The 14,885-nt window shown below is 46.5% G+C and overlaps 1 protein-coding gene across 4 annotated transcripts in view; it reads left to right on the forward strand.

The window, feature by feature from the left end:
* TDRD7 (tudor domain containing 7) overlaps positions 1 to 14,885 on the forward strand; it is a 161,020-nt gene that overhangs the window by 67,311 nt on the left and 78,824 nt on the right. For 2 of the 4 annotated variants that reach the window (XM_073591238.1, XM_073591239.1), the window contains exon 6: positions 12,599 to 12,747. In XM_073591238.1, coding sequence (XP_073447339.1) covers positions 12,599 to 12,747 — 149 coding nt within the window. Of the gene's footprint in view, positions 1 to 12,538; positions 12,748 to 14,885 lie in introns of all 4 variants that reach the window. The other 2 variants (XM_073591236.1, XM_073591237.1) reach the window with 1 other exon arrangement.

Raw genomic sequence — 14,885 nt, forward strand, 5'->3', positions numbered from 1 at the left:
AGGATCAGGTGCGTCAGGTAAGGGGCACCAGGCAACCCTCCATTCGGCTCTGTATGAGTCTTCTAGGAAGGATGGTGTCTTCCTTCGAGGAAGTTCTCTACGCTCAATTCCATTCCAGGCCTATACAGCAAAACAACTTGTTGGCTTGGAACAGGAGAGCACAAGCCCTGGATTACCCCATGTCCTATCTCCCTGGGCATGCTTAAGCCTAAGCTGGTGGTTGTAGGATCGGAACCTGCAAAAGGGAATATCCTTCCTCCCGGTATCTTGGAGAGTACTGACCAGACGCCAGTCTCTCGGGCTGGGGAGCGACCTTAGAGGGGCTCACAGCTCAGGGGAGATGTTCGAGGACAGAGCAGAGCCCGCCCATCAACATCCTGGAGTTACGGGTGGTACGTCTGGCCCTACGCTCCTGGACGGTGGAGCTTCAGGACTGCCCCATCAGGGTTCAGTCCGACAATGCCACTGCAGTGGCCTATATCAACCACCAGGGGGGTACCAGGAGCCATTTAACTCAGGAGGAGATGAACCACATATTAACCTGGGCAGAGGGACATATGCCGATTTTATCGGTGGTCCATATCCTGGGAGTAAAGAACTGGAAGGCAGATTATCTCAGCCGCCAGCAGATCTGCCTGGGGGAATGGTCCCTACACCTGAACGTGTTTTGGGAAATCTCCCAGCATTTGGGATGGCCAGAGGTCGATCTTTTTGGCATCCAGGTTCAACAACAAGCTTACAGCAGTTTGTATCCCGAACAAGGGATCCTGCGGCAATCGGAACAGATGCTCTAGTAGTTCCATAGAACTAGTTCTCCCTGGTTTATGCTTTCCCCCCCGATCCCTCTCCTTCCACATTTGTTGCACAGGACTCGGAGAGAGGAGGGTTCCAGTCATCCTGGTTGCACCAGCCTGGCCCAGAAGGCCCTGGTTCCCAGAGATCATGAGGTTGGCAAAAGACGGGCCATGGACGCTTCCGTGCTGCCCCGATCTACTGTCTCAAGGTCCTATTTCTTTCTCGAACATCACGGGACACAGAGCCACAGTAATTACTGATGGGTTATATAGGTATCACTGGTGATTGGACACTGGCACACCCTATCAGGAAGTTCAACCCCCTATATAATCCCTCCCCCTTGCAGGGATACCTCAGTTTTTACGCCAGTGTCTTAGGTGATGGACGTGTAAAGATGTCCTGTGCTGAGCTCCAAAGGGAATATCCTAAGATCCTATACTGGGGCAAGCCAGGCGAACCGGATCCATTCAAAGTGTCTTTTCATGGCCGAATTGAATGGTACCCGGGCCTCATGTCCGAAGAAACAAGGTTTTACCCGTAATGCTTCTCTTTTTAGAGAGCTGGACCCCGCAGATCAGAAAATGGCTTTAAACTTCCTAATTTCTGGCGAGGTGCTTTACGGTCCCAGAACTGTTGGATCCCCCTACTGATGGGGGCCCCAGTCTCTGACGGTTTTTTCAAACGGAGCCCACCGTGAGAGGTGAAGATTGGGTCTGTGTAAACAGCACCCTGCGGCTGGTTAAGGTAAGAGGAGATTCCACAGAATTTTTGAGTTCTAGTGGCCTTTCTCCTTTAAGGTAAATGCATGCTATGCCTATTGTGACCACCGGGGGCTGCCAAGAGCATAAACCTGCACATGCTGACTCTGTCTCAGGTGTTGTAATCGCTGATTATGTCCCAGCGTCTCAAGCAGGCTGCAAACAGGTAAGGTGGAAGGGGGGATTTCTCATGTTTGAATGTTCCCCCCCAGGCTAGAGAGGGGCCACAGGGGTCTAGAAAGTGGTTATACCACCCGGGCTCTGCGGCCTAATGGCCACCATCTCTGAAGATAGCCATTCAGGCAGATCTTGTTACCAGCCTCCCTCCCCCCCCCCCCCCCATCCCCAGCCTTTCTCCAGCAGCACAGGAGAGTCGGCAGTGCGGGAAACGCTCGTTTTTTTTTTTTTTTTTTCAAAACTCGAGGGGGGGGGGGGGGCGGTAGAGGAGGGGGCGGGACGTCAGCACAGAGTGCTTAGACTCCCACTCAGGCCAGCTGCAGGCTATTAAAGGCACTCTGTACAGGTGCACTAAGCCTTCTGAGAGACACAGAGCTGACGGTCGCATGTAAGGTGGGACACAGGCATTCTCCTAGGCAGCATTTACTGAAGTAACACCAGACTGAGCATTGGGTAGCAAGGCTTTTAGCCAGACTACATCGCTCAGCGGGCAGTGTTCATTTGTACACCTCACACCTTGTTGCTTTGCACTATGGGTAGAAGAGGTTCAAGCACCCCAGGAACCAGAGACACTAGGGGATCTCGTTCAGGTTCTGAGGGCCCCCTGTCGGCAGCATCCTCCCCCCATTAAGATGGGCCAGGGACGGCTAGCCGGGGAGAGCCATCGGGGTCAGGAGCTACACCTGCCTCTGGCACTTCAGCCCCTGTATATATTACACAAGAGGTTTTTTCCTCAACTATTAATGGTCTAGAGGAAAGATTAATGGCCGTGATTACGTCTTCACTCAGTGGAAGAAAACGCACTAGGCTTTCCTCTGTTCCCCAAGACCCTCAGACAGAGGAGCTCTGGGATAAAGGAGATGAATCCCTTTCAGAGGATCGGGATGGGACGGATGATTCCTCTTCGGGGTAATCAGGTGGAGAGGGACCCTCTGCGACTTCCCAAGAGGAGAAAGTCTTAGTGCAGATCCTCACTGGATTGGTCCGCTCCACATTTAAGTTGCCCATACCTGAAACTGCTAAGGAATCCTCTTCTGCTTTGGGGTCACTGAAACCTTTCCAAGCAGCACATGCTTTTCCTGTTCATACTTTACTTGAAAAGCTCATTTATTCTGAGTGGGATCACCCAGACAAACGTTTTTTTCCGCCGAGAAAGTTTTCAACACTTTATCCGATGGAAGAAAAGTTTATTAAAATGTGGGGAATACCGGCTATTGATGCCGCCATTTCCTCCGTAAATAATAGCCTGACTTGTCCTGTAGACAATGCTCAGATGCTCAGGGATCCTGTAGATAAGAGGATGGAATCCCTATTGAAGGATGTTTTCTCCTTAGCAGGATCAGTGGCCCAACCTGCAGTAGCAGCGATTGGAGTCTGTCAATACTTAAGAGACCATGTTAAGCAGGTCATCAAAGTATTACCTGAACAGCAGGCCCAGGGGTTTGCTAACCTTCCAGCGGCCTTATGCTTTGTGGTTGACGCCATTAGAGATTCTATCGTGCAAACCTCCCGTCTTTCACTGGGGTTGGTGCATATACGTAGAATCCTATGGTTAAAAAATTGGTCAGCCGAAGCACCATGTAAGAAGCTACTGGCTAAGTTTCCATTTCGTGGTGCAAGGTTGTTTGGAGAGGACTTGGATAACTATATCAAGAGAATCTCTTGTGGGAAAAGCACTCTCTTACCTGTCAAGAAGAAGAGTAAGCGTCCCTCTTTCAAACGGACTCTTTCCCCAGCGCCGGGGGCTTCAGCCTCCAGGCAGTCTTGACGGCCGCCTCCATCGGGGTCCAGAGACAAGAGTCAACCCCAGGGACAAAAGAAGTCCTGGGGAAAGAAGCCTACTAGGCAAAACACTAAGACTCTGCATGAGGGGGCGCCTCCGCTCACTCGAGTGGGGGGAAGACTGCGACAGTTCTCAGAGCTCTGGCACGAGGACTTCCAGGACAGATGGGTAGTCTCCACGGTAACCTTAGGGTACAAGCTGGAGTTTCAGGAATTCCCTTCTCCTCGGTTCCTCAGATCAAATGTTCCCAGAGACCCAGAGAAGAAGCAGTCGCTCCTTCTAGCGTTAGAGCGACTTTTGTCGCAGGAGGTCATTATGATAGTTCCCGCAAAGGACCAGGGATTGGGCTTCTATTCCAACCTTTTTACGGTCCAAAAGCCAAATGGGGATGTCAGGCCCATTTTGGACTTAAGGGATCTGAACCGATTCCTAAGGATTCAATCCTTCCGCATGGAATCAATTCGAACAGTAGTTCCCACCCTGCAGGGAGGAGAATTTCTGGCATCAATAGACATCAGAGATGCATATCTGCATGTGCCCATTTTTCCTGCTCATCAGAAGTTTCTGCGCTTCGAGGTAGGAGGGCGCCATTTCCAGTTTGTGGCTCTGCCTTTCGGGATAGCCACTGCACCTCGAGTGTTCACAAAGATCTTGGCTCCTCCTCTGGCCAGATTAAGGGCTCAGGGTATAGCTGTCATAGCATACCTAGACGACCTGCTCTTGATAGACCGGTCGGTAGCCTCTTTGAAGGGAAACTTGAGGACCACGGTCAGGTATCTAGAACACCTGGGTTGGATCCTCAACTTAGAAAAGTCTTTCCTAAAACCAGTAAGAAGACTGGAGTATTTAGGTCTGATTATAGATACAAGCCAGGAGAAAATATTTCTACCCCAGGCAAAGATCACTGCTTTGAGAGAGCTGATTCTGACAGTAAGGACCAAGAAGGGTCCCTCAGTCCGCCTTTGTATGAGGCTACTAGGGAAGATGGTGTCTTCATTCGAAGCAGTTCCCTATGCTCAGTTTCACTCAAGAATGCTGCAACACAGTATTCTGTCGACCTGGAACAAGAAGGTTCAGGCATTAGACTTTCCGATGCACCTGTCGCATGCGGTGCGTCAGAGCCTCAATTGGTGGCTCATACCCGAAAACCTGCAGAAGGGGAAATCCTTTCTACCGGTTACCTGGACGGTGGTAACAACAGATGCCAGTCTGTCAGGTTGGGGAGCAGTTCTGGAACAGGCTGCGGTCCAAGGGGTATGGTCCAAGACAGAGAGGACCTTACCCATCAACATTCTGGAGATCCGGGCGATACATCTAGCTCTAAAGGCCTGGACTATCAGGCTACAGGGTTGCCGGTCAGGATCCAGTCAGACAATGCCACAGCAGTGGCTTATGTCAATCATCAGGGAGGCACCCGGAGCCGAGCTGCTCAAAAAGAGGTGAACCAGATCTTAGTCTGGGCAGAGATGCATGTGCCATGCATATCGGCAGTTTTCATCCCGGGAATAGAGAATTGGCAGGCGGACTATCTAAGTCGCCAGCAGTTACTTCCAGGGGAATGGTCTCTGCATCCCGACGTCTTTTGGGCCATATGCCAAAGATGGGGGGTTCCAGATGTAGATCTCTTTGCATCCCGATTCAACAAAAAGATAGACAGACAGATTTGTGGCAAGGACAAAAGATCCTCTTGCATGCGGGACGGATGCGTTGGTGATTCCGTGGCATCGGTTCTCACTGATTTATGCATTCCCGCCTATTCTGCTACTACCACGACTCCTTCGCAGGATCAGGCAGGAAAGGAAGTCGGTACTTCTGGTGGCCCCCGCTTGGCCCAGAAGGACTTGGTATGCAGAAATAGTAAGGATGACGGTAGGTTCCCCGTGGACACTACCGGAACGCCCAGACCTGTTATCTCAAGGCCCAGTGTTCCATCCTGCCTTACAAACGCTAAATTTGACGGTTTGGCTATTGAGACCCACGTTCTGAAGAGTCGTGGGCTCTCAGGTCCTGTCATATCTACCTTGATTAATGCAAGGAAGCCAGCTTCCAGGATGATTTATCATAGAGTCTGGAAGGCTTATATAACCTGGTGTGAATCCAGAGGTTGGCATCCCAGGAAATATGTCATAGGTAGAATCCTTGATTTTCTACAGATGGGATTAGAGATGAAGCTGGCCTTGAGTACCATCAAGGGCCAGGTCTCTGCTTTATCAGTATTATTTCAGCGGCCACTTGCTTCGCATTCTTTGGTCCGAAACTTTATGCAGGGGGTGATGCGTCTTAATCCTCCAGTTAAAGCGCCCCTAAACCCCTGGGACTTGAATTTGGTCCTGGCTGTGTTACAGAAACAGCCTTTTGAACCAATAAGTCAGATTCCTTTGGTCTTGTTGACAAGGAAATTAATTTTTCTGGTGGCCATCTCTTCTGCTAGAAGAGTATCAGAATTAGCAGCTCTTTCCTGTAAGGAGCCTTATTTGATTATACACAAGGATAGAGTGGTACTACGCCCTCATCCTAGTTTTTTACCAAAGGTGGTTTCTGATTTTCATTTAAACCAAGACATTGTTCTACCTTCCTTTTTTCCAGATCCCTGTTCTCCGGAAGAGAGATCTCTACATTCGTTGGATGCAGTAAGAGCAGTTAAGGTCTATCTAGGGGCAACTACTCAGATCCGCAAGACGGATGTTTTGTTTGTGCTGCCAGAGGGTCCCAATAGAGGACAGGCAGCGTCAAAAGCTACCATTTCTAAATGGATTCGACAGTTGATCATTCAAGCTTACGGTTTGAAACAGAAGATTCCTCCGTTTCAGATCAGGGCACATTCCACAAGGGCTATTGGTGCTTCTTGGGCAGTGCATCACCGGGCCTCTATGGCTCAAATCTGCAAGGCCGCAACCTGGTTTTCAGTTCATACATTCACCAGATTCTATCAGGTGGATGTGAGAAGGCATGAGGATATCGCCTTTGGGCGTAGTGTGCTGCAGGCAGCGGTACAGGGTCCTCAGGTCTGATTGCACCCTACTTGGTCGTGGTTCCCCCCCCTCAGGTAGCATTGCTCTGGGACATCCCATCAGTAATTACTGTGGCTCTGTGTCCCGTGATGTTCGAGAAAGAAAATAGGATTTTTTAAAACGGCTTACCTGTAAAATCCTTTTCTTTCGAAGGACATCACGGGACACAGAGGCCCCGCCCCTCTTCTAATACACTATATTGCTTGGCTACAAAACTGAGGTATCCCTGCAAGGGGAGGGATTATATAGGGGGTTGAACTTCCTGATAGGGTGTGCCAGTGTCCAATCACCAGTGATACCTATATAACCCATCAGTAATTACTGTGGCTCTGTGTCCCGTGATGTCCTTCGAAAGAAAAGGATTTTTACAGGTAAGCTGTTTTAAAAAATCCTATTATTCCACCCCAATTTACAGTCTCTAAATGTGATGGCATGGCTATTGAAGCCAGGGTGTTAAAGGATTGTGGCATCTCGGGACCGGTCCTGTCTACCCTAGTGAATGCCAGAAAAACTGTCACTAGCACGATCTATTATAGGATCTAGAAAGCCTATATTGCTTGATGTGAAGCCAGACAATGGCATCCTCAGTATTCTTCCAAAGGCCCTTAGCCTCCCATTCACTAATCTGAACCTTTTATGCAGGGAGTAACTCGTTTGCTTCCCCCCATTAGGTCACCTGTGTGTCCTTGGGACTTAAACCTGGTACTGTCTGTGTTGCAGAAACAACGTTTGGGCCTATCAAGCAAATTTCATTAGTCTTGCGGTCATGCATGCTAGCCGTCCTTATGGCCATCACCTCAGCTAGAAGGGAACTATACTTCCATCATTCTTGCCTAAGGTGGTGTCGGCCTTTCATTTGAATGGGGACATTGTTTTGCCTTCTATTTTTTTTCTCTCCGCCTCATTTGGCGGAAGAGAAATGACTGCACTCCTTGGATATAGTGCGGGCAGTCAGGACCCAAGAAGGGGCAGGCAGCTTCCAAGGCTTCCATTGCCCATTGGGTCCGTCAATTGGTCATTCAGGCCTACGGTCTGAAACTTAAGGCTTCTCCCTTCAGGGTGAGAGCTTATTCTACCAGGGGTGTAGGAACCTGGGCTTTTCGGTATCTGTGGCTCAGATTTGTAAGGCTGCTACCTGGTCTTCAGTGCATATGTTCACAAAATTTTATCAAGTGGATGTTCGAGCAGCAGAGGATTTGGCTTTTCGGCCGCAGTCTACTGCAGGCTGCTGTATAGGTCTGATGGCTATTGTTTTTGGCTGGATGTCTCCCTCCCCTCAAGGCTATTGCTCTGGGGCGTCCTAGTAAGTAAGGAATAATAGCCTCACTCTGTGTCCTGTGATATAATCAAAGGGATTTTACAGGTAAGTATGACGAAAAAAAAAAAAAATCTATAGAGATGGTTAGATATAGATCTGAAACAACTAATCGGCAGCATCAATTATGAAAATAGTTATTCTATTCTATAACTGTTTTTACAGAATCGATTAATTGGTCAATTGATTAGTTGGCCTGCATAGAAAGTCCATTATTTGTTTACATATCAGGAAATACAGTGCAGCCCACATGCAGCTCCATACGTGTTCATACATGTCAGTAAGTGCCTGAGAACTTATGAATGTAAATGTGTGAGGAGCAATGCCTTATGGGTCATGTAGCCTTGGGCAGGCGAAGGAAGTGAGCCATTCTAAAGGCAGAAGTTTTTTTCACCTTGCTATAGGGGCAATCTGAAGGCAGGAGCCAGAAGCTCTGGCAGGGAGTTCCAGAAAGAGAATCAGGGATGCTCTGTTCAAAACCATTGCACAGAGCATGTATGGCAAATTTGTTTAAAAGAAAAAAATCCAACATTTACAATACCTTTAAGGGCTCTGTGCAGGGAAGATCAGCATCTGAACCCAGAGAAGGTGGAGGCTGATAGACTGAAGGTAATAGAAGGCATTACAATTAAATATAAAGTAAGTTTACCACCAAGTTTAACCACTTCAATACCAAGGGCGTCATATGACGTCCTTTACTTTGTTAGGGGATATCTGAATGATGCCTGCGACTACAGGCATCATCCAGATATCATTCTTTCCAGCTGGTGATTCTGTGCACGATAAAAATGATCATAGCAGCAGTTCCGCCGCTTGATCGTTCTTGTAGGCTTAGAGGGGACCTTCCGCGGCCATCCGGTGCTTTTCCAGGCTCTCCCGTGCCTGGGTTCCCGGAAATAAATAAAGCCGCGATCGCGGCTGTCAGCATGAGATCGGTGATTTTTTTTTTTTTTTTTTTTTTTTTCCGATCTCGTGCTTTCCAGTCTGGAGGAGAGATGTGGGGTCTTATTGACCCCGCATCTCTCCATAAAAAGGATCTGTCACAATAGATTCCTATTACAAGGGATGTTTACATTCCTTGTAATAGAAATAAGTGATCAAAAAGAAAAAAATGTAAAAAAAAAAAAAAGTGTAAAAATAAAAAAATTAAGTAAAATTAAAAATAATAAAAAAAAAAATTTAAAACATCCCTGTCCCCCGGTAGCTCGCGTTCAGAAGCGAACGCACATGTAAGCCCCGCCCACATATGTAAACGCCGTTCAAACCACACATGTGAGGTATCGCCGCGTTCATTAGAGCGTGTGCAATAATTCTAGCACTAGACCTCCTCTGTAACTCTAAACTGGTAACCTGTAAAAATTTTCAAAGCGTCGCCTATGGAGATTTTTAAGTACCGAAGTTTGACGCCATTCCATGAGTGTGCGCAATTTTAAAGCGTGACATGTTGGGTATCTATTTACTCAGCGTAACATCATCTTTCACATTATACAAAAAAATTGGGCTAACGTTACTGTTTTATTTTTTAATTCCTGATTTTTTCCAAAAGGCGTTTGAAAAATTATTGCGCAAATACCGTGCAAGATAAAAAGTTGCACTGACCACCATTTTATTCCCTAGGGTGTCTGCTAAAAAAACATATATAATGTTTGAGGGTTCTGAGTAATTTTCTAGCCAAAAAAAGATGATTTTTACATGTAGGCGAGAAGTGCCAGAATAGGCCCGGTATTGAAGTGGTTAAACAAGCGCTGCCAGAAATTTATATATAGTTGTCAATCCTTATGGATAGTATAGACAGCAGCTGCTTGCATCACCATTTATTATTATTTGGTTGTCTACCTAGGCATAGGTGTCTTTTTTTTTTTTTTTTTTTATATTTTTCAAAAGTTTACCAATATTGTGCATTATATTTAAAATGATTATATCCATGCAAAAAAGTCTCAGTCTTTAGTAGGGATGCACCAAAATTTCGGCTGCCGAAACATATCGGCCGAAAATGGCCCTTTCGGGAAAAAGCCAAAAGAATTTTTGCCGATACCAAATGGGGCGGGGCCTGGGCGGGTGTGGGGCTCCGCCCCCGCCCTTCGTGCCACCTATCAGGGGGGCTTCCTATATCGTAGAAGAGAGGAGAGTTGTCCAATGGGACGAGTGATCTGTCTATCAAAGTGCCCGGACAAGGGGGAGGGGCTGTATGTGACGGCGCACAGCGGGGAACACAGAGCTATTGAAATGAAAGCTGTGATGTTCCCAGCACTGTAATCAAACAGGCGGCTGCGGCTCTCCTCTCCCTTCACTGGCTGCAATGGGGACACTGACTGCACCACTGGGGACACTGACTGCACCACTGGGGACACTGGCTGCAGGCACTGGTGAGGCTGCATTGATCTCTTGTATCGTGTCCGCAGTCTCTGACCATCTCCTGTACCATGTCCCCAGTCTCTGACCATCTCCTGTACCATGTCCCCAGTCTCTGACCATCTCCTGTACCATGTCCCCAGTCTCTGACCATCTCCTGTACCATGTCCCCAGTCTCTGACCATCTCCTGTACCATGTCCCCAGTCTCTGACCATCTCCTGTACCATGTCCCCAGTCTCTGACCATCTCCTGTACCATGTCCCCAGTCTCTGACCATCTCCTGTACCGTGTCCCCAGTCTCTGACCATCTCCTGTACCGTGTCCCCAGTCTCTGACCATCTCCTGTACCGTGTCCCCAGTCTCTGACCATCTCCTGTACCGTGTCCCCAGTCTCTGACCATCTCCTGTACCATGTCCCCAGTCTCTGACCATCTCCTGTTTAAAAATATTTTTAAAAACAGTCACTTTCGTTATCGGTGTTGTTTCGGTATCGGTTTTCGGGATCAAGGAAGATTTATTTTCGGTATCGGTTTCGGCACCAAAAAACCCATTTGGTGCATCCCTAGTCTTTAGTTCTACCTTTAATATAAAAGATTTATATCCCCCCCCCCCCCCCCTTTCATCGAGCTTCATGTCTGACTCGCAGTTAAAATACCCTGTATATCCTACTTCTGGATACATTTATACATTTTAATATATATGAATTATTATTTTCATGGTTTCACAGTATAAATTAACCCCTTATAGCGATTATCTGATGGTTTTTGTACCCTAAGGCTGGGTTCACACTTATGCAAATTGGTTCACACACCTCGGGTTACTGCGGTCCGCACTGGAAAAGAGGGTCCTGTGTGTTTTTGGCTCCATTTTTAGGTCCGAATTTAAACAAATTTTCAGACATGATTGGTACCTGAAAGGAAGAACAGGGACGCACCAGACTCCCTGCTGTGAGCCGTGGCCGCAGCTAGTGTGGATCCTCCCTAAAGGGCTAATTTTTATTTTTTTAACCCCATAATAACCGGTGATACAAAAATCATATTGCTGCTACTTAATCTTATGCTGGTCATACAGGTATTGATTTTTGGCCAAGAATATTTGTACGAATATTCATACGAAAATTCTTTGTACATTCCAAGAATGGATGAATGTCGTTTGAACATTTCGCTTGCTTTTAACAGTCAATTTTAAAATGAATGTCATTTCTGAACAAAAAAATAGACCAAGCTTTTATCAAGCTACCTGCCTATGAAATGGGAATCTGTTATGCATAATATTTATATTGCAGCCCTGTCTGAAAATCTGCAAAACAGCATTTTAGGTCGTCTTTTTTTTTTTTTTTTTTTTTTTAGCCCGGGTTCACACCTATGCGAATTAGATGCGGCTTACACCGCATCTAATTCGCAGGACATTTTAAAATACATTCATATGAATGCATCTGGTTCACATATGTGCGTTGCATTCTCACTGCGCATTGCACAAAAAACGTGTGCGTTTTTTGGGCATTGCGGTGCGAATTACGAGCCTATTATCTCCTATGGGAACGCATCTGATTCGCAGATGCATTGCGTTCTGAACAAGGATTTTCTCTTTCTCCTCACTACACCTCCCCCTCTCCCCCCCCCCCCTCCCTCCCCCTCTCCCTCCCCCTCTCCCTGCTCTCTAATCCTGAGCAAAAACGCAATGAATCCGTTGAACAGGAGATTGTTATCTCCCCAGTGAAACCTGAGCTTCAATTCGCACCGCACATGTGTGAAACCAGGCTTAAACTTTACATAATAACCAAGTTATGCACACCAAACTTTTTTTTTTTTTTGGCTTTTTCCTTTTTGTTTTTACCTCTTTACAGACACCACACTCTGGATATAGGATAACAGGGCACTGCAGAATTGTCACTGTAGGGGGATGGGAGTCTTTAGAAGTACCTGCAGATTTAAATAAAGTAACAAATCGAAGCTGAACTCTAGCTCACACTCTATAATCAGTTACAGTTTATTTCTTTTGGGATCAAGGTTTTACTGCCCCTGTCCTCTATCATCTGCAGCTGCCGGCAGACATCGAGTCTGCGGTACCTCTGGGCTTCCCCCCTGTGTAATCACAAAGGGAGCGAGCTGCCGGTGGCGCACATGCATGCTTCCTACCCGGAAGAGCCGAATCGCAAATATATGTGATCCGGCGCACAGGTGCCGCCCTGTAGCAGTAAAACTGCTATAGGGCAGACCTGAACTGGTTAGATTGTTCAGATTTAGTATGAGTAGGCTAGAAATAGTTGAAATACCATGTAGGAATGAATATGGTTTTACATTTTGACTCTAGATGCCTTAAGTATATTTGTATGCTTTGTTTTAGCTAATGAGATGCAATCTGGCAAACCTGCGCTGCTTGGTAATTTTCATCCTAATCTCCCAGTGATTCAGAGCAACCTGCGTGATTTGTTCAGCAAGCACAGTAATGGAATTTCACTGTCCAGGTTGCCTCAGATGTATAAGGAGACCTTCAAACATGATTTGAGTGATGAAGCCCTGAAACAGGTTGCTAATTGGACGCACATTTGCACGGTATGAATCAGTAGTTGTGCAGTTTATTTTTATTTTTTTCGTGCTTTGTATTTCGCTTTCATAGCAGCAACTGTTTGTTTTTTGGTTTTTTTACTTTTTTTTTTTTTCCTCAGTTTTCGATTAGTTTGTCATTATATACAGTTTGAAAAGGGCACGTTTTGGAAGGTAGAAACTTTACACTACTACTTTGTCACCTTGCACTTACAGCCCATACTGGCCTTTCTGTTGTCTACATATGTACCAGTTTTCATGTTTTATAATTAAAGCATTTTTAAGACTACATTTACACCAGAGATTTAGGCTGGTGCAAATCGTAATGGCAAGAATCTTATGATTCCTGCTTGAGCTCTGAGTGGCTAGATGGGGCTGCATATATATATCTTTTTATATATAATTAGTAATGGTGGTTTAGCAACTTATGGCAGGCATTCTGACACTAGTTGACATCACCAGTGACACTAATACAATGATCAGTGCTAATAAAATACCCTGGCACTGTAATGATACGGGGTAGGAAGGGGTTAAAGGATATGTAAAGGTTTGGGGTCCCTCAGCGACGCTCCCGGCTCTTCCTTGGAGAGCCGCTCTCCCTCAGGGCACTGGTATGGGCGCATGCCCGTGTCCTGCTGCTGTGTCAATTGACGCATACAGCAGGACTCGACCCCGGCTCCCGTGTCATTGGATTTGATTGACAGCAGCGGGAGCCAATTGCTGCGCTGCTATCAATTTATCCAATTGGGACCCGAGACACCGGCTGGATGGAGCTGGTGTGCTCATCCTCCTCGCTGGAAAGACTGGGTTCAGGTAAGTAAAAGGGGGGCACTGGGGGGGCTGCTGCATCACAGGAGGTTTTTCACCTTAATGCATAGAATGCATTAAGGTGAAAAATCTTGAGGGTTTACAACCCCTTTAACATCTGGGGCAATCAAAGGGTTAACACTGTGCCTAGGGAGTGTGATGTAGCTGCACCGTACTGTTTTACTAAGGGATGGAGACAAAAACCAGTACATCCCTGCTCTCTGTTCAGAGATCTGTGTTGTTTACAATGCAAATCTCTCTCTGCTATCACTCGCTCTGATGATCTTCCCCACTGTACATGCCAATCACCAGGTCCCGACCAATGATTCATGGCCAGGACCCGGTGATTGGCATGTACAGTGGGCAAAATAATAATTTGATCCTCTGCAGATTTTGTAAATTTGCCCAGTTTACAAAGAAATGAAAGGTCTATAACTGTTATCTTAGGTGTATTTTAAGTGATTGAGACAGAATATCAACCAAAAATCCAGAAAAAACACATAATACAAATGAAAAATAGGGCTTTCATCCGTTCAAAAAAAACGGATGTTGAATGAAGCGGATGTAAACGGATGCATATGGATGTTCATCCGTTGTCATCTGTTTTTCCATAGGAATGCATTGATGTCTGTTTTTCATCCGTGAACAGGTGGATGAAAAACGGACCAAAGAGGCCTTAAGAAGGTGTACTTAACGACAGCTCGTTATGTGCATAAAAGACACCTATCCACAGAATCTTTCTTTTATTCAAACCTCACCATCATGTGCAAGACCATAGAGCTGTCAAAGGACATCAGGGACAAGATTGTAGACCTGCACAAGGCTGGAATGGGCTACAAGACCATCAGCAAGAAGCTTGGTGAGCAGGAGACGGGCAAGATTTCACCTCATGAAGTAAGGATGATCATGAGAGAAGTGAGGAATCGGCCCAATACTATACTGGAGGAGCTTGTGAATGATCTCAAGGCATTTGGGACCATAGTCACCAAACAAACCATTGGTAACACAATACGCCGCCATGGATTGAAAAACTGCAGCGCCCGCAAAGTCCCTCTCCTCAAAGCACATGTACGGGCACATCTGAAGTTTGCCAATGAACATCTAAATGATTTAGAGAAGGATTGGGAGAAAGTGCTGTGGTCAGATGAGACCAACATTGAGCTCTTTGACATAAACGCGACCCACCGTGTTTGGAGGAAGAAAAATGCTCACTATGATCTTAAGAACACCATCCCTACAGTCAAGCACGGAGGTGGAAACGTTATGCTTTGGGAATGTTTCTCTGCTAAAGCTACAGGCCAACTTTGCCACATTGAGTGGACGATGGACGGGGCCATGCA

This window comes from Aquarana catesbeiana, linkage group LG01 (assembly GCF_042186555.1).
Source record: "Aquarana catesbeiana isolate 2022-GZ linkage group LG01, ASM4218655v1, whole genome shotgun sequence".
NCBI lineage: Eukaryota > Metazoa > Chordata > Amphibia > Anura > Ranidae > Aquarana > Aquarana catesbeiana.